Source organism: Bactrocera oleae, chromosome 2, assembly GCF_042242935.1.
Source record: "Bactrocera oleae isolate idBacOlea1 chromosome 2, idBacOlea1, whole genome shotgun sequence".
Classification (NCBI taxonomy): Eukaryota; Metazoa; Arthropoda; class Insecta; order Diptera; family Tephritidae; genus Bactrocera; species Bactrocera oleae.
The window spans coordinates 86949919-86968747 of NC_091536.1; the positions used below are offsets into that span (position 1 = coordinate 86949919).

Here is an 18829-nt window from a genome sequence, read left to right on the forward strand (position 1 = left end):
GACCAAACGTTTCGGAGAAATTTTCCTCGCCGACTCTTGATATAACCCCTTAATACAGTGTACGAGTCATATAAATATTCATAATTGTTATATAATATCGTATTAATATACTCATGTCCCTTTTATTGCTTCTTGGTCATTGAGGTGAAAACGAAAGCATTTTCTATTTGTTTTTATTTTTATTCTCTTTCACACTCAGAAGCTAATTTTAAATAAACTTCGCTTTCATTTCGCTCACCAAAAGGTAAATAATATGCATTGGTATATACAAACATGTGTAAATTTATATATGTATATGTCTGATTATTCAATATACAGAGGCAAAATAAATCATTTAGCTATATATATTATACATGAATGAATATAAATATATAGGTGTGCATGTGCGTTGCCTAAAAATTCAAATATATGTAAATCACTTTATGGTAAGTAAGCTTATAAGCTCCGCGCTGCTCTTTGCGCCCTCGTGATTCACTTACAAAGCCCCAAACCAAAAACCGGATTGTACATATTCATTGGTTGCGTCTCCTAAGTAAACAACGGATATTTAGTTTACTCATTATTAAAAAATTCATTGAAAATATTTGGCATTGATTTGACGGTATTTCAGAGGGTTATTTGTGCACACATACATACAAGTACAACCATATAGACTTCTGTATTTCCATGTATGTACGTATGTTTGAACATAACAGTTAGGAGTGACGACTTGAAATAAACTTCTATAAGTTTGCAAACCTTCTATAAATGACTAGTACAATGCTTGAACCATACACAATTATTAACTTACACACATACATACCTAGTTGTAGTTTTTATTAATATTTCTTATTGTTATTATCAATAAAAGAACTCCAGAAAAAACCATTACTTACTCAAGAGAAGTATTTTGGAACGTTTAAATCGTAAAAGATTTCATTATTTTTCGAATCGTAATCAAGTTTATATAACTGGCGCTTTTACCTTTGCTAACGAAGGCTTACGCTTAGTGTATATCTAAATGTCCTTTTTCGTGCCAAAATTTCACTTGGTGATTTGGATTTAATGTCATGCCATAACAGCGTGTCGACCCACTAGACTTTGGTGTAGACATGATAAACTCTTAATTATTTATCCTGCGGAACTCTGCCAGAATTTCAAAAAAAAAAAAAACGAGGAGAGACTGATGACTGAGAGTCTTTGATGATTCGGATTTTATCGATGATTATTTAAAAATTTATTTCGACCTCAATAACCCAAAGTGTAGAGAGTATTTAAGGGCCATAACTAGTGTCAAACTAAAATCGATTTTTTTCGTATTTCGTAGGTTATACATTTAAAGATAAAAATATTTCGTAGAAAATAAATTGAAAAATAATATACAAAAATTTTACATTGACATCGCGAATAGTTTTTGAGTTACAGCCTTCTAAAGCTTAGCCGCTCAGTTTAATCAGCTCTATCAGTATCAGTATATTATATATATATTATTAAAAATGTTTTTCTAAAAACGACATTTTCTGAATTTTCTGCAGAAATTGCTAGAACACAGATTGTCCGATCACTATCAACTGTTTTTTTCATTTTCTCTATATGATAAAAACCTACAAGGTTTTTGATCTGATCAAAATCGACTTTTGGCAGGCCAAAAACCATAAAAATTTTGGGTAAAATTAAACTTTTTTATCGCCACCATTTTGTTAATTTTTGATTTCTTCAACCGTAGGTCATTGTATGTACAATATCTTCTGGTAAATAATTTTTCTTAGATTTCATCCACGGAAATGACCCTTAAAATTTTAAAACAATTTATACAGTATTTTTTTTTTTAATTCTCAAAAATCTCCTTTTTTAGGATGTCACATTAGGTGTGCCCCTAAAAAAAGTTTTCAGGAACACCAAATTCACACATAGCATGATGCAAATAACTTTTGTGGTGATGAGAGTGGCTTTAAAGACAAGACGTTTTTTTAAACGGGAAATATCTCATATCAAGAAATATGAGTTGAGAGGCCACGCCATCTTTGGAGAAAGACAATGGCCGTAAAAAGAATAAAGGTACATTGATGTCAAATTAAATGTTTAATCAATTTTCATAACCGAAGCTGCTTAGCTGAGGAGTTATACTAAAAATGAATATATCTGAACGGAATTTTATGCTTTAGTCGTCCAAACTCTTGGCTTATACCAAATTTCCACCAAATATTTCTAAAGCTGATAGTTATCGGTGTGAATGCACTGTAGTTACCATATTTGCTGCTTATTATGCTTACAAACTTCGGACCGAGGTTATAGTTGGTCTCATATCATGTTTTTGAAATGTGCAATGTGAAATATTATTATCGTTGTTAGTACGTTATTGTATTACGCTTGGATTAACCAATATACTCTTAAGTGACTCATTTAAACGAAAATAATCGAATCTGTGCACTCTAGCTATGTATAAAAGGAGCCATCAATCAAAGATTTATGAACAACAACAACTCACTACCAAAACCGTTTAAATTTTCTATTATAACTCTGTGAAATAAATCAAACCAACTGTTGCACAGCTTCAGTACATTTTTAAACTTCGTACGGTGCGGTTGTCAACGCGCACTTATGCAAAACCAAAATCCAAAAAAAAAAAACGGAAATTAACTGCGGTGAAAGAAAACTGTAGTATCGTGTAAGGAAAGTGAAGTTCGGAGAGCTGAAAAAGCGCCAAGTGTTTGAAACGAACTCACAACTCAAACCGACAAAAAATTTACGAATTTTTTCTACTCACATCGAAATTGGCCAACGGTTTCACAGCGCTGTGTGTCAGGCATTCATTTGTGAGTTGCGCGTTAAAGTGAGAGTTTGTGTCTTAAGTCTTTTGATTTCCCAACAGAGTTGCGGGTAGGTGCTTTCATACAAAATTAACGAATGATATTTGAAGGCATTATTATAAATATATTTTAAATTTAAGTGAAAAAAAAGAATAAAAATAAATATGTGTGAAAATCGTGCTTGCGAAAGAATTTACTTTTTTTTATAAATTTGATTTGAAAAATTGCAAATTAATGCAAATAAGCTTTAAAGGTTGATGTGCGCAAGAGATATTTTATATATTGTATTATAAAAGTGAATTGTATATTTTTAAACATTAATAAGAAAGAGTATTGAAGATGGTAAAAGTTTTGTAACAGCAAACGAATGTCTCAAAGCGTGAAAGTTATAAATATGCATGAATGTATATCCACATTTGATTATGTATGCATAAATTTGATAAAAAATGCAAATCAATTTCTTTGTCAAAGCGTCGGATACCTTTAATGTTAAAGAAATATTTGAAATAACGTGTGTTTTTTAAATATATATATAATATATTTTATGTATATAAAAATATGTACATATGTATATGTCTTTGTGTTAAAGTGTGAGTGTATGCCTGTGTGTGCTCTAGCGAAAGTGGTTTTTACAATTGTAAATGTATTCAGGCTCATGTATAATAGACATATACAGCCTGATGTCTCACAACTGAGATATGTGTGTATATGCACTATTTTTATATTTCTTTATAACAAAAAAAAATTAAAAATAATTTAAAAATATTAATTTGAACTTACATAAATGGTAACGAAATGATGTAACTTTATTTGCCAGTAATTTCATGTTTTTGGTTAATAAATAAAAATAGCTTAAGTCGACATGACCTGGTTTATATATCTTGATATCTGGTAAAATTCTGGAATGTTATTTATTTATAATTCGTAACAATTTGAAATATTTTATAATCCGCAGAAGACATATGTGTTAAGTTTGGGTTAAAATGTGCTCAATAGGTTGCTATAAATTCAGATATATTATTATATTAAAAATTTAAAAATACATGCCTTATATATATACAATTATGTTATAAAAAATGATTTGACGAAAATCGAGTTAAGCTATTTACATGATAGCAAATAATGCATTAAAATTGAATTTACGTTTACATACAATTTTTTAAACTCAATTCCGAATATTTTAATTAAAAATTATTTTCTTTACTATGTACACTATAATTTTTATGATTTTGAGTCCCCAATACCGGATTGAAAAATATAAAAAAATATTTTTCTCAAGTTTATTATTAAAAATTACAAAATAAAAAAAAATCGTACTTCGTGTTTTACCATTTTGACAGTTTACTACAGCTCGTACAGAGCCATATTCTTCAATACTCTAGAGCAGTGATAGGCAAACTTAAGCACTTAAAAGATAAATATTTTATCAATTTTTAATTGTGATTTTGGGATTAAAAATTAAATTTTCAATTTTCAATTCCGATTTTGTAAATAAAAATATATTTTTTTTTGTCCCAAACCAATTTGATGAATTCAAAATTAAAATTTTAATTTTTAGTCTAAATTTTATTTCTTAGTCCAAATTTAAGGACCAAAAAATTTGCAAATTTCGTAATTATATGTTTATTTATAAGAGAGATATCCTTATACGCATGAGAGCGTGAATTGCATTATTTTCAAATTTTTCGCAGCAAGAAACTTTCTTTCAATTAAGTAAGTAAATATATAAATGCATAAATATATGGATAAGATTGGTCTTTATAAAACCAAGTGTTAATAGAATGCTCAACTGAAATAAAACTTCGCTGAAAGTATTCATAAACTTCACTAACATCTCAAATCTCTAATATTTGTAAATTTTTATTTGTTGTTAGTTTTTTGAAAAATGTTGTAACTAAGATAATTGGAAAAATTTGATTTACATATTTATACACTACTATAAATTTTAAGACACTTATTTATTAACAAACCTCGCAGAACTCTATAAAAGTATCCAAGTTTTTGTATTTGTTTTCATGCATTTTGCTCTTATAGCTAATGTTTTTTTTGCTACACGCTTAAGAAGTAAATGTTCAGTAATTCTTATTATTTTTTAATTAATCACTTATACTAATATATACAATATATATATATATATATATATATATATAATACAATAAAATTATATATATCTAATATATCTATTGTATTGTATATACCTTGTTTTCTTCACTAAATATAAATTAATATTTATTTTCTGCCTCATAAAAGTTGTCTTACCAGCGAAAACATAACGGTACTTTGGCTAACTGCTACTAAACCAAGAGTACACGGTCCACTCACATGACACAGACAAACCGATGAACACACGCCGTCAAGTGCATATTTGTTCGTCTCTTTATGTCGGTGGCATTGGTCAAAATATTAACGGCTTGCCTTTTTTCTGAAACGCAAGCCGCCTGTAAGCTCAATACTAAAAGTTGCAAAATTTTTATTTTACACCAGACCGCTAACTCTTTAAAGTTTAAACTACACATATTTACGCATATGTGTATACATGTACATACATATGTATAACCGAAGTGTACCTCAGCGTGGTTGTAACGAAATTAAATGGAAATCCTATGACCATCATCTACCATGGACTTCCACACATGCCTACACACATATGTATATTTGTATTTCTGCATACGCATATTTAAGGCAAACCTGCGAGTGTAAAAATATACACTTAAACACACATAGGTGTACTTACATACATACGCGTCAAGACAAATTTACTTTTAGTGTTGGTCTTCTCTTCTATGTTTTTTTTTTGTTTTTTGAAACTATGTGTAAGTTAAATATTTCTCAATGCTTTTCGCAGACTCTACCGGAACGCTGTCAAAGCATGGTATGTAAAATCTAATGCCGTCAACTACACCACTTGAAGACGATATTTTCTCCGCGTGTCTGTATCTCTTTCACTATACATTTCCTCAATTTTACTTCCTCGTTTGTAATTGCAAAATGAAGCTATTGTTTACTTCACTTTTGCATGAGACATGGCGAAATCGGGGTCACTCAGCTGGTATACCGTTTTCATAGCCAAATGGCAAGTGACAGTAGATGTTGGCGAAAATAATGCGAAATAATAGTCGGTTGTGTGCATTTATTTATTAAGTTTGTTTCTTCTTTTAATTGATTTTTTAGTTTTGATTTTAGTACGACCTGAAAACCAAGCTGATTTACGTTTCTTAGAAAACCCATTGATTGCTGGTTTTTTACATTGCTTCACTTTTGGCTAAAACCATCATTAATAAATAATTACTAGTTAATATAAAACGGGTATAGCTAAATTGACTCAGCTCATCACACTGATCATTTATGTACATTTTTCCAAGGATCGAACTTTTGCTTCTGGGTGTTTAAAACTTTGTGGCAAATAAGGTATATTCAGGCGATAACAAAAAATATTTTAAAAAAAACTTGGCAATTTCTTTCAAATTCAGTGTGATTGACGAAAAAAATTGAAAATTTGAAATAATAGGAAATTGTGTGACAATCTCAGCCAAAATAATCATTTTATAAGTTTTTTGATTTGTATGGTCTTTTGTCATTCGCATAAAAAAGTAATCTTAATATAATAACGAATAAAAGTTATATGGAATATAGAAAGAGTTAACATAATGTTTATGAATTATCTGTTAAAAAACTGCAACTTATCATAAAATCTCGACTTTGTCTTCTTTATTTTCTCTGTTTACACATATATTAACCAACAAAAGAAGATTCATATACATATGTATATGTCAATCATATTGTATATTCAAAATACCTTAAGAAAGAATGTAAGTTGGTCGCAGTCGGAAAAAGGTGGTCGATGTTACTTTGGGCGTTGAACATGTAAATAAGGTATTAAGTAAAGCTTTGCAAATGTAACTGCGTAATCAGCAGCTAAGTATCAGATAAAACTACCCGAAATCGGTTGAAAACATGAGAATTTGCATATTCAGTGTGCCATAATAGTATTTATCTCAATCTATTTTTAGCATTTATATACAAAATATAAATAAATAAAGTACCAGTTTATCGAAAATACCGAATGCACACATATGTACATATAATAAAACACATGCAAAAAAATTTAAGAGGAAGTATTCTTTTGTTTCGCTTAAAAATGAAGCGCAGAACGGCAAATGATAGAATCTCAGTAACATGCTATTTGAATAATAATCGCATGTCATATTTTTTACGAAATTAAACTAACATTATGACGCCATGAATACAAATGCTATCTTTTGTTTCGCAACAAGATAGAATATTTTTTATGACAATTCAAATTAATGTAATTATATTTATATGAGTTTGACTAAATTATACCTGACCTTGATTGTTTTGTTAATGTAAACTAAGCTTGTTCGTCATTATTTTTCAATATTTAATCATGGAAAAGATTTCAATAGATTTTTTTTTATAACATGACATTCTTGTCGCTTGCTACATATAAGTTTATTTTGGTTAGTTTTATTTTAACAGTAATGAGAACAATTGAACCTGTAAACTAAAGTAGGCAATAAAAGTAATAAATCCATGTCATATTCTTAGATTGTAAATGTGCATGTGGGTTTACTAAGTCATATGTCTAAAACAAATATTTTATAATGATAGCAAAAACAAACCAAAAAACAAAATTTACTAAGTATGTTATTTTTTGTTCACACTTGACTGAAAACTGCTTGCAAGTATGTTTGTGTGTGCATTTGTAAATGTTGGTTAGTGGCCAAAAACACCGTAATTTGGCATCGAGTTGCTTGATGTGTCTTTCGTATGTGGGGCAACTAACCGCAGACATTTCGGGCATTGATGATTTTTACCGATTTTGTTAACGAACCACTAAGTACATACACATATACACATTATCTATGTAACGTTGAGATACAACCACCCACGCGCGATATAAACTCATATTCACTTAAATTTAAAGCTATTTACGCACATACATGCAAGTATTAAGGTGGTAATTTCAAGTGTTGGGTAACAATTTAAATAAAAAATAAAATATTTTTAGCGTGTTATTAATTATTTCCCAAGTTAGTAAAAAAAGTTCTCCACTGATGTAGTATTTGTGGCCTTCACTGTGAATGAAAGCAAAAAAGCAAATGATAATATTAATATATAAGGTATTGCTTATACATTGACCTAAGATTGTTAAAAAAATTTTGATCCAAAAAAATTTCAATTAAAAAAAAAATATATCGATTTTTTCACAAAAGGAAGTTGCTTTTTGATCCACCAAATTTACATTTTTCATATAATCGAAAACTTGAGGGTCATTGCAAAAAGAAACATATACAAAATAAGTATAGAAAAATCTAGGCGATTGAATGGTACGAATTACAACTGCAGACAATTTTAAAAATGTAGTTTTGAGAAATATACACGGGTTAAGCTGTTTAAATTGAGCGGGTACACTTTTGAAGGAAGTAACACAAAAAATATTTTAAATATTTATATATTAATTTTAGTATGTTATATATTAATGTATACCTACTAGCAAAATATACAAAAAACTAAAAAACAATGTTTCAAAATTTCTTACTAGGTTTGTCTTTAAATATGTAATGATTTCCACATTTTCCGCTTTTAAAAACATTTTTTTCATAAGTATTATCTTTGCTGGAATTCTAAAAAATATGTTTGCATCTTTTTGTTATAATTATAAGTTTTTAGTTTTAAAACAAGTAAATAAGTTGATAAAAATTTAAAAACAAAAAAAATGGTACATAAATGTTTTTACCTTAAATAGTATATTTTAAATACATTTAATTTTCCTGAAATTTAATTTTGCCACAAATTTCGAATTCAAAAAACCTGCCACCCTAATATTTATATTAATGCATATATTTTATGCATGCATATATAAGTAAAATGTAAATGTATGGTAAATGAGTTTATTTAAAACTATTTAAAAAATGCATTAAGCGCTGTGTACATCACATTTAAGCATACGTAAGTGTCAAAGTTATTGGAGTGTCAAGTTATATGATTAATGAAAGGTCAAGACAACAGTCAAATTCATTCCATTGCGTACATTCATACATGCGTACGAGTATAGGAGTTAGTACACCAGGTATCACATACACTTCAATAAAAACAAAGAATTCTATAAAGTGTAAAGTACGTAAAACATTAAACCATTATTGTAACTGGAGCGTAACACTATTTGGTTTCAGTACTTAAACATTTTAAATTAAGAATGTTTTTGCATAAAGAAATACTACGAACACCAACTTTTATACAAAAAATTTTAAAGTGATATCGGTTGATATTTTAAATGTATGATTTCGGTGAGTTAAGCACTTTTAAGGAACACACACATAAACACATTTGACGTTGTAGAAAACACGATTTTGGAAATACAAATTGGTTTTAAAATATTAAGAGTATATTTCTAGATATTTGAAGAGTACATAGTAAAATGTTTATAGAAAAATGAAGTATTTTTCGTGTTGCACACAATTTCTGACGAAGCTGAAAAAAAGTTCCAGTGTTGTATTGACTCCGTCCCCTCTGTGGATGAAACCCAAAAAAAATCTCATTTGAAAATATTAACCGTTCGAAAAAATCCAAAATTTAAAAAAAAGTTAAATTTTACCAAAATGTTGGTAATTTTTGGGCTGCCAAAGTTCGAGTCTCAATAATCACTCAAACAAATTTAAAAAATGTAAACTTTAGAAGGCATTAACTCAAAAACAATTTGATATATCGATTAAAAAGTTTAAAAAGGTATAACCTATTAAAATAAGAAAATATCGATTTATGTTTTTAAGATCACACTAGGTGCCTTAAACCATCAAAGGATTTTCAAGTGCTACGAAAAATGTTGCTGTGGGCTTAACAAATATTTTACTTCACTAAAATGTCTAATTCTTGTTAGTTGCGTAAAGGATTTCCGTATTTTAACATTATACTCGTAACTCGATGTTTTGTTACAAGAAAAATATTTGCAAATTGGTTTGTTAGGACATTTCCAGTAGATTAATTTTTACAGGTTCGACTAAACCATTAATCAAAATTTTTTAATCATATTGAGCGGCTTTAATTCGGCCCTATATCAAACTATCCTATAAATCGACTTCTTACTGCAAAAGAGGTAGTTGCATTTTACAATTTGGTTTTAATCAAAAATATTTTAAATCGCAAACTGTTTTCACAACTTCTTCTCAGTGTATTGTATGCGACAAATCAACTGAATTCCGCTGTTAAAGTGAAAGCGATCTGTGCTCTCACTGATTAATCATCGCTTGCAATATATGTATTTAAGTAAGTATGTAAGCAGTGCTGGAAGCACTCAAACAACTTATGGACACAAACTTACACCTGCATACCTCTAAGACGCATGTATGGATAATATACATATATATAACATATTTTTATTTCTTGGCATAACACTTACTATAAACATATAAACATATATAATATATATACAAATATATGTATGTGCTTCCATTAAGGTGCCCGCAATAGTAAACACCACATGCGCAACCAAATTGTTTTTGCATTGGCCAGTTCGGCATTACAAAAATTTCTCGTAGTTTCCAATTATCGTATTATGTGTAATAGTAAATTAAATTACTTTTTTATAGTTTATTATTAAAAGTAATAATTTTTTGATATAATGTATTATTTAGATGCTCCTTTTAAGTATAATTTTCATAAACAAAAATTCTTAAAATATTTTTATGATCTCGTTAATTAAAAATAATTTAAGAATAAAATATTTTTTATGACTAGAATCTTTGATTTCCCAAATTTACAGGTAATTAATTTCTTCTTATTGTATTTGTAGCTCAAAACTAAACTACGAGCGATTTTAGAGCAAAGTTGGTGGTTTCTCATTCACTCTGCCGACATAAAAACTGTGCACAAAAGCGAAAAACTTGTCTGCCTTTGTGGTTTCATGCTGTTGCCAAATTTTGAGTTTAACGAAAATGGCGCAGGTGAATGAACGAACGCTGCTGCTTCGACTTGTATTCCTCATTGCATGCATTTGCGCATGCGCATTTACTGCAGCCGAGGCAAAACGATTAAATGGTGAGTACAAAATTCATGTGCATTAAAATACCTGTAACCATATACTACGAGTATGTTCATATCTAAATACATGCCTTTAGGAGCAAGAAAACTTAAAATATTTGAGGTTCCTAAATTAGTTGTTGTAGTAGATGAGAACAGGACTAATTATAATTAAATGGAGAATACACCTGTCAGGAGTAGTTATTTAAGCAAAATTAGCATACAGTTTGTTCTCGTATAGAGTGTAGCAGCACAGAACCATATAACATTTTTTTTTTTTTTAAATTTAGATATGCAATTTTTTTCAAATTCACAAATAATGTTAAATGCTTTGAAACACCATTTGAAAAATAACGTAATAGTCGGACATAACAATTAAATACACTGAGATCTATATGTACCTATGTACTTGTAGGTCTCGATAATGCTACTTTTACATTCACATACATTCATACCTATGTATGGTACATGTATGATTTTCCATTATAAAAGCATCTTTACTTTTCATCAAGCATATTAACCGTAGAGTGCACAATAATTGGCACATATTCAAAGTAGATTTTGCTTTTCTCAAACGTGTTTGATTGTGATTTCCGCTGGTTGAACGAACATGTTGGGACCGAAGCGAAAAAGCGAGCACCAAAGATTGTAAGCAAAACATCTCATCCAAATGTGGATGTATCTGTAACCATTTCCGTTATAATAAACTGTTAAGATTTTGGCTGAAAACATATGTATATGTTGCATATGTACATACATACTTGCATACCCACTAGCCAGCAAAGAAAGAACGCTAGCAAAAAGAAACAATGAGATAGCACTGTGTCAGTCGGTCAATGGGCAAAAGTAGTAATATCACCTAGCATGGCATAGTGGTAGACACTTCGGGTGTCGTTCGTGTTAACAACGTCGCAACGATACGCTTGACTTCCCATACAACAATTCTAGCAATTTTCGCTTTCATTTCAGGTAAGCTATGTTGGCTATGATGTACATTTATACATATGTATATATGTATATATAGAATATTTATGTAGTAAGCAATACGTGATTAGTTTTGCATGCTTATATACATATGTAGGTATTTCCTTGGTCAATAAACCTTTCTGAAGATACTCACAAAGGTATACACACTATGCATATACGAAAACTTATTGCTCTGTGAATTATGCGCCTAATGCTTTGCTTAAATTGATAACGAGTATGCCTATAATGTACACAGTCTTTCAGAAGCTGTGACTCAATTTCCGGGGAGTGCATCTCGGTGCCTATGACTGACCTTTTATCTGAAATTCAGAGAGAATATTTTTCCGATATGCTTTTGCGCCAAAAATAGATAAAATCGGTTCAATACTTCCCGGAGCCCCCCATATGCATATGTATATTCGGTACATATATGGCTCGGGTCGATCAATATGTAATATACATATCTTAACCATCATCTGAAATTATTTCCGCGGCTTTGATTCTTGCAAAATGCGAGACTATAATATGATCGGTTATAGAGTAGACCTTCTTTAAAATATATAAAAATAAATAACTGTATCTATGTTTACGTTTCAGCAAACCTTACAGCTTGCCAGCATCTACGTCGTGTTGAGACCAGGCGTGCCAAAGCTTTATTTCCCAATGAAAAGGCCATTGCCATTCGTATACCGCGCTGTAACAAAAATGGAGATTTTGAACAGATTCAATGCCGGAATGAAAGAGCTGGTCTAGATTGTTGGTGTATTGATGAGTATGGCGTGGAAATACCCGGCACTCGTAACGAGTCAAAATCAGGTGTGCGTTGTGCAGAACCGTCTCATTGTCCAACTTCTGCCTGTCGTATGTTCTGTCCAGCCGGTTTCGCACGTGATGCCGACACTGGATGTAGTGTCTGTCGTTGCCGTGATCCATGCGAAAATGTGGTTTGTCCCAATGGCCAATCGTGCCAACCACAAGAGGTGAAATGTAAAGTAGAACCGTGTCCACCAGTGCCGACATGCAAGAAATCGCGATCTATGTCCACATATTGTCCCGCTGGCATGCCACTTGCCATTGAGGGGAGCATACGTCCGTTCCTCTGTGGCAATGATCTGGGAAAGCCGCAATGTCCACCGCCTTATCAGTGTATGGTGGAAACTGGTAATGAATATGGCGTTTGTTGTCCCAGCACGGTGAAATTCTCAAAACCGGGCATTTGTCCGGCGCAAGATAAAGTTGATTACAGCGAACGTACTGGTTATATGTGCGGATCCCCGTGCAATAGCGATCTTGAATGTGGTAATATGGAGAAATGCTGTTTCACGAAAGGTTGTCAATTCAATTGTCAACAGCCATTTAATGTGACCACATGTCATCAGGCTCGCGCACTCTCTGATATAATAGCGATTAACGAACGTGAGGGTCGCGGTTTTCAACCAGATTGCAACGGTCCCGGAGGCTTATTCTCACCTCGTCAATGCTCCCGAAACGGTTTAGTGTGTTGGTGTGTTGATCCACGTACTGGCCATAAAATTCAAGGAACAATGGGTCCTGCGACCGAAATCAATTGCGATGGTTGGGAGAATATGATAAGTCATTCACTGGCTAGAAGTTTCAATATGGAAAAATGTGATACGAATATTTGTGCTGCCGTTTGTGAATATGGTTTTAAGGTAGGTAACGATGCTTTTGTTCTTTATTGAATTTTTTCAACGTGATCGTGGCTTTTTTATCTAGCATTAGCTCGCCTAGTCACTTAATATAATATTTGCTTTCATAGTGAAAAACACAAACTCTTAAAACTCTTCAGAAAACATACATAATAAAGTATGGCATAAACATTAAGCCCATAGGACGATACAATAGTAGTTGCGATTTTTCTACCATATTTTCTTATTACTTTTAAGAACGATCACAATGGCTGTCCATCATGTGAGTGCTCTGAACCTTGTGAAAGCTTCAAATGTGCAATCGGTTCGCATTGTGAAGTCGCCACGGATCCATTATGTCAGTCTGGTTCAGCTTTGTGTGCCTCTTGGCCTGTTTGTAAGCCAGATTTGGTGTATTCTAATCCTTGTGACGTGGGTGCTCCATTAGCAGACAATATAACCGGCGAGGTTATGTATTGTTTTGAAGGTATTTACTTGAATACTTAATTATACAGAATTTAAATTCACAAAATATAAAAATTTTAATTTTGTAAATATAGAGCGTCAATCTCGAGCATTTCAACCAACAGCGTTCTTCGAACAGGGACCAGAAATAAAGCAGTCACGTTCAATGACAAATCGCATTACGTGTCCGAATAACTATAAATGTTTTAAATTACCACGCGACACAGAAAGTGTTTGCTGTCCAATCCCCGAGGAGATTGTCAACAAGGATGAGCAGACGACGCACCAGCAAACCAGTAAGTATACCTGCTTCATTCGTAATTCATTTGAAAACTTGTTTGATTTATAAAATTCTTAGTGTGTGAATATTTAAGAGACTTTTCCGAGCGTATGGAAGGTACCGAAGAAGGTATGCAATTGGCTATACCAGCACCGCGCTGTACGGACGATGGCAACTATTTGGAGCGTCAGTGTACGATGAAGACAATTCGAGTTACACGCGCTGAGCAACGCCAGATTCTGGAGGAGAATACAATAAGACGAATGCGGATGCTACTGAAAAGCGCGAATGAAAGGCAAATTCGTGAGAAACGACAAGTGGAGCGCTTAAAATTGTACCGCGTTAACGATCACGCACTTAAAGTACACATCGCCGCGCCGATACAGAGTCGTAATGCCAAAGTGATTGATGTTGGTGCGGATCGCGCACAAAGTTTGGGTCAACTCTTTGAGGTGGAGTTCAAAAAAGTTATGCCAGCACCGAAACAGTCGTTATCGGACAATGAATTGGTGGACATCGAAGTAGAGGAATGTTGGTGTGTCGATAGTTTTGGCACTGAAATACCAAATACCCGAGGCTATAATTTAACCGACACCGAATGTGGAAGAGTACGCGAATCCATTGACTGTTTAGATCTGACTTGCCGTATGGGATGTGAGTATGGTTTTACACTGGATATCAACACACGATGCCCAGCATGTCAATGTCGTGATCCTTGCGACGGTGTTGTTTGTGGAGATGGAAAAGAGTGTCGCATTGTCGATGTGTCTTGTGACGAAGAGTACTGTCCACCAGTGCCCGCTTGCTTACCACGTAAACCTGGCCAATGCCCATTCCTCGTTCCACCAGGTCCCGACAATCTGGACGCCAATACTTGTGCTTATGAATGTCGTACCGACTCCCATTGTGAGGGTCATAAACGTTGTTGCTCGAATGGCTGTGGTACGCAATGCGTACTTCCGCAAATGAAAACCGCCTGCCAACACTTGAATACAATACAGATGCACCAAGCCTCCGAGCTAGGTATTCCGGCAATGAAAATGCATATTGCACAGTGTGACCCACGTACCGGCAAATGGAACGAAAAGCAATGTTCTCCCGATGGATACTGTTGGTGCGTTGACGACAATGGTTGGGTGTTGGCTGGTACACGAGTCAAAGGATCAACGCCAATTTGTAGGAGGAACTCAACGTTTGCGTGCGCAGAAACACAGTGCGATAAGAAGTGTGAGGCGGGCTATAAAATCGATGAAAACGGTTGTCCAACATGTGAGTGTAGAGATTTTTGCGATCAGATTAGTTGCGGCAGTAGTGAGGAGTGTCAACTGATCAACGTCGAGTGCATTGATATACCGTGTCCAAAAATGCCGATATGTGTACCGCGGAGGATATCTGTTTGTCCCGAAGGCAATCCACTGAAGCAAGGCGATCTTGAGGTTAGTTGCGGGCCGCACAATGACAACGAAGCATGCCCCACCACACACACGTGCCAGTTGAACCCGGTGACACATCGTGGCGTTTGCTGTTCGAAAACAAGTATGTATGTAGTAATTTTAGACATCGTTAGCAACTTGACGCTGTGCTAAAAATATTGGCTAATTTCTAAATAAACTTCAAATTTTGCGCAGGAGACGTGTGCTTTGAATCTATGGACAATACTTGTTTGGCAACTATTCAATCTGTACGAAATATAACGCGCTACCGATTCAGTCCGAAGTCAAATAAATGTTTAACCGTCACTATCGATCTAGACGCGAGCAATTGTCAAACCAAGAATCTTTTTCACAACGAACTAGCCTGCAATTCAGTATGTCCAGGTAGGATTTTAATTTATTCATCTATTAATACTATATTTTAAGTATTATAGGCTTCTAAATCGTTTTCTATCTTCTACTTTTAGTCCTAACCTCATGTGAACGTCTCAAGTTAAAGAACAGCTTGGCTGCGCAGCATACGGGCTACACATCTGTCTGGTTTCAGCCACGCTGTGACCCCATCACCGGCCATTGGAGTCCAGTCCAATGCTTAGGTGCACAGCCGTCGCTCCAGAAAGAGGCAACCACGCTAGCGAATGACCTCGGCCGTGCAACCAAGCAACAACCTCCCAGAAAAGCGTTTTCTTCAACTAATGGTGTGTGTTGGTGTGCTGACAAGAAAGGAGCGCCGCTCAAAGGTACTTTGACGCGTGACACTGAGCCCATTTGCAATAGTCGACAAGGTCGTCAGAGTAAATCATTTAATGTTGACGATCAACTGATGGAAGAAGTGATCAGACAAATGACAACAATAGTCGATATAGAAGAATACGAGTTGCAGAAAAATACTCAAGATGTTAGTGTCGGTCCGCAGATGTATAATAATAGAAATGGTGTTGGGCGGAGTTTGGATGACAATATGGCGGTCGAAAGTGAATATTATGAAACACCGGTTGGTGTGAGATCAAAAGTTTCTGCAGTGCCTAACACTGCCGCTGAAGCCTACGTTACTGAGCATATACTTGCATTAGCCAACTCTCTGTTGGACTCTCAGCTTAGTATCGAAGCGTTAAAACCCATGCCAATTAAAACGACACGCTGCCGAGCTCTGGCTGAAACTGCGCACTTTCCTGTAGCTTGCGATGAACACGGTGCATTCTTTCCGACGCAGTGTAACAGTAAAACATGTTGGTGTGTTGATGCGGCCGGAAATCAATTGGATACATCCAATATGTTCCGACAAGGCACACACAACTGCCCGGAGACACCAATAGCCTCGGTGGCAATTGAACTGCACATGGTCAATCGCACAAATAGAAACATACGCAACGCTTATGACACCATCCGCAGAGAGCTGTATCAATTACTTGGCGACGCCTTAGAGAACTTACGCGTACAAGAGAATTTCGATGGATCGGTAATCGTACGCTTCGAATTGCATAATGAAGCGAAAATCGACTATGCCTTCGCTATTGAATCGGCTATAAATGCGAATCACTTCAATTTGGTAGGTGGCCATTTCACACCGGATATTTCGCGCTCACACTTCATACACCGCAGCGTGAATCCGCCTGTTGCAACTGCGGTTTCACATGAGAGTACAATACAGCTGGTTTTATTCATTATGGCAACTAGTTCGGCGTTTCTAGTCAGTATCTTTGTCGTCTATGTAATGCTAAAACGAGGGAAGCGCACCAAGGTTCTAACCGATCATTATGGCTACCCAGTTTATTCCGAGGAAAGTGCTACCAAAAGCATTGGCGGTGGAGATAAGGCATTGGATTACACGGCACCGATCTTTGTACTGAGTTCGCACGAACATGACTCAATCAACGCGTCAAAATAGAAGGCACATAATTATTAAAGAAAATATTTTGTTATTTAGTTTTCGAGTATTTGTGGTTCAGCTTAGAGCCCCCATACGAGCGCTTTATATAAAGTAGATAATCATTGCTTTTTTATTAATAAAAATTAATTTCTATGAGTAAATACTTGTATATAGATAATAAGGATTTTTCAAACTTTTTTTTATAAATCTGACATGTAGTAACTCTGCTACATCTTGACAGTATAGAGGGGTCTCGATGTGAAAGAGTTGATAAACATCATGGATAATTTAATTATTTTCAACGATGTTCAATACTGTTATAACTGTGCATATGTATTGGCGACTAGTTGGTACGAAAATAAGTATTTTCTAAAGATGTTGTAAATATATTCACGTATACATTATTTACTGCATTTCACGATATCATATATGTATGTATTGTATATATTTGTTATTTTATTGATTGTAACTGTATTTATTTCTAAATATTTATAAAGTTTAATTTAATTTGATTAGATTTTGTAAGATTTTTTTAATAAAACGTAAAAAATATTGCAAGAAAGTTTTTTTAATTTTTAACTGATACGAAAAGGAAGGTTTTGATCATTATCATATAAATGCATAAATGTCTTGTTTCAGTCTATATAATATGAGTTTCTTTATAAGACATCTTTTTATCGTAAATTGAATGTTTTAACAGTTTTAATTTTACTAACACCTGATTATAGTGTGTTGTAAATAATGCATTACAAAAAATTAAATGAACATTTGCAATAATTTTTTTTTTGTAATAAGTTTTTAAAATCTTAGTTAACAATAATTTTAAAATTTCTAATTCCAATTCCGATTTTTTTTTAAATTTTTAATGAAAAAAATATTTTATATTATATTTCCAAAAATTTCGAATTGAAAAATAAGATAAAACATTAGTCCAAAGTTTATAATTAAAAATTTTAAAAACAAACTGTTTTGAAATTTTCTTCTACCAACGTGTTCTACCATTTTGAAAACGAAAGAATATTGTTAAAAAAAAAGATCAATATAGCTTAGAACTCTTTGCGCTGTTTGCACTTTACGTTTAATTAACGTTACGTTTCAGTTTAAAATATGTAAGTCTTTCATTTTTATCCTTTTTCATTTCAGCTTTTAATTTAAAAAATAATTTTAATTTAAAATTAAAATTTCAATTTTTAATCACAAACATATTGGATTACAAATTTAAATTTCAAATGTCAATTCAATTTATAAAAATTAAATTTTCAATAAAAAAATTTTTAATTAAAAATTCAATTTTTATAGCAAATTTTTATTTTTTAAATAGAAAATTTTAATTTTAATCT

General features: G+C 32.9%; 1 protein-coding gene across 1 annotated transcript; it reads left to right on the plus strand.

The window, feature by feature from the left end:
- The first annotated feature begins 2552 nt into the window (after positions 1–2552).
- LOC106619608 (balbiani ring protein 3) lies at positions 2553–17650 on the plus strand. The gene is made up of 8 exons (XM_014237785.3): positions 2553–2859; positions 10600–10844; positions 12390–13465; positions 13700–13928; positions 14002–14202; positions 14265–15722; positions 15815–16003; positions 16087–17650. Exons 2-8 carry the CDS (start codon positions 10742–10744, stop codon positions 17505–17507), a joined length of 4677 nt encoding a protein of 1558 aa, XP_014093260.3. The 5' UTR covers positions 2553–2859; positions 10600–10741; the 3' UTR covers positions 17508–17650.
- The last annotated feature ends 1179 nt before the right edge of the window (positions 17651–18829 follow it).

What these genes read in the sequence shown, in the direction of transcription:
- LOC106619608 (XM_014237785.3), top strand. Translation starts at nt 10,742, where the DNA reads ATGGCGCAGGTGAATGAACGAACGCTGCTGCTTCGACTTGTATTCCTC. An exon ending in GGTTATGTATTGTTTTGAAG is followed by an intron (nt 13,929 to 14,001) that starts GTATTTACTTGA and finishes TTGTAAATATAG; the next exon opens with AGCGTCAATCTCGAGCATTT. An exon ending in CTGCAATTCAGTATGTCCAG is followed by an intron (nt 16,004 to 16,086) that starts GTAGGATTTTAA and finishes TTCTACTTTTAG; the next exon opens with TCCTAACCTCATGTGAACGT.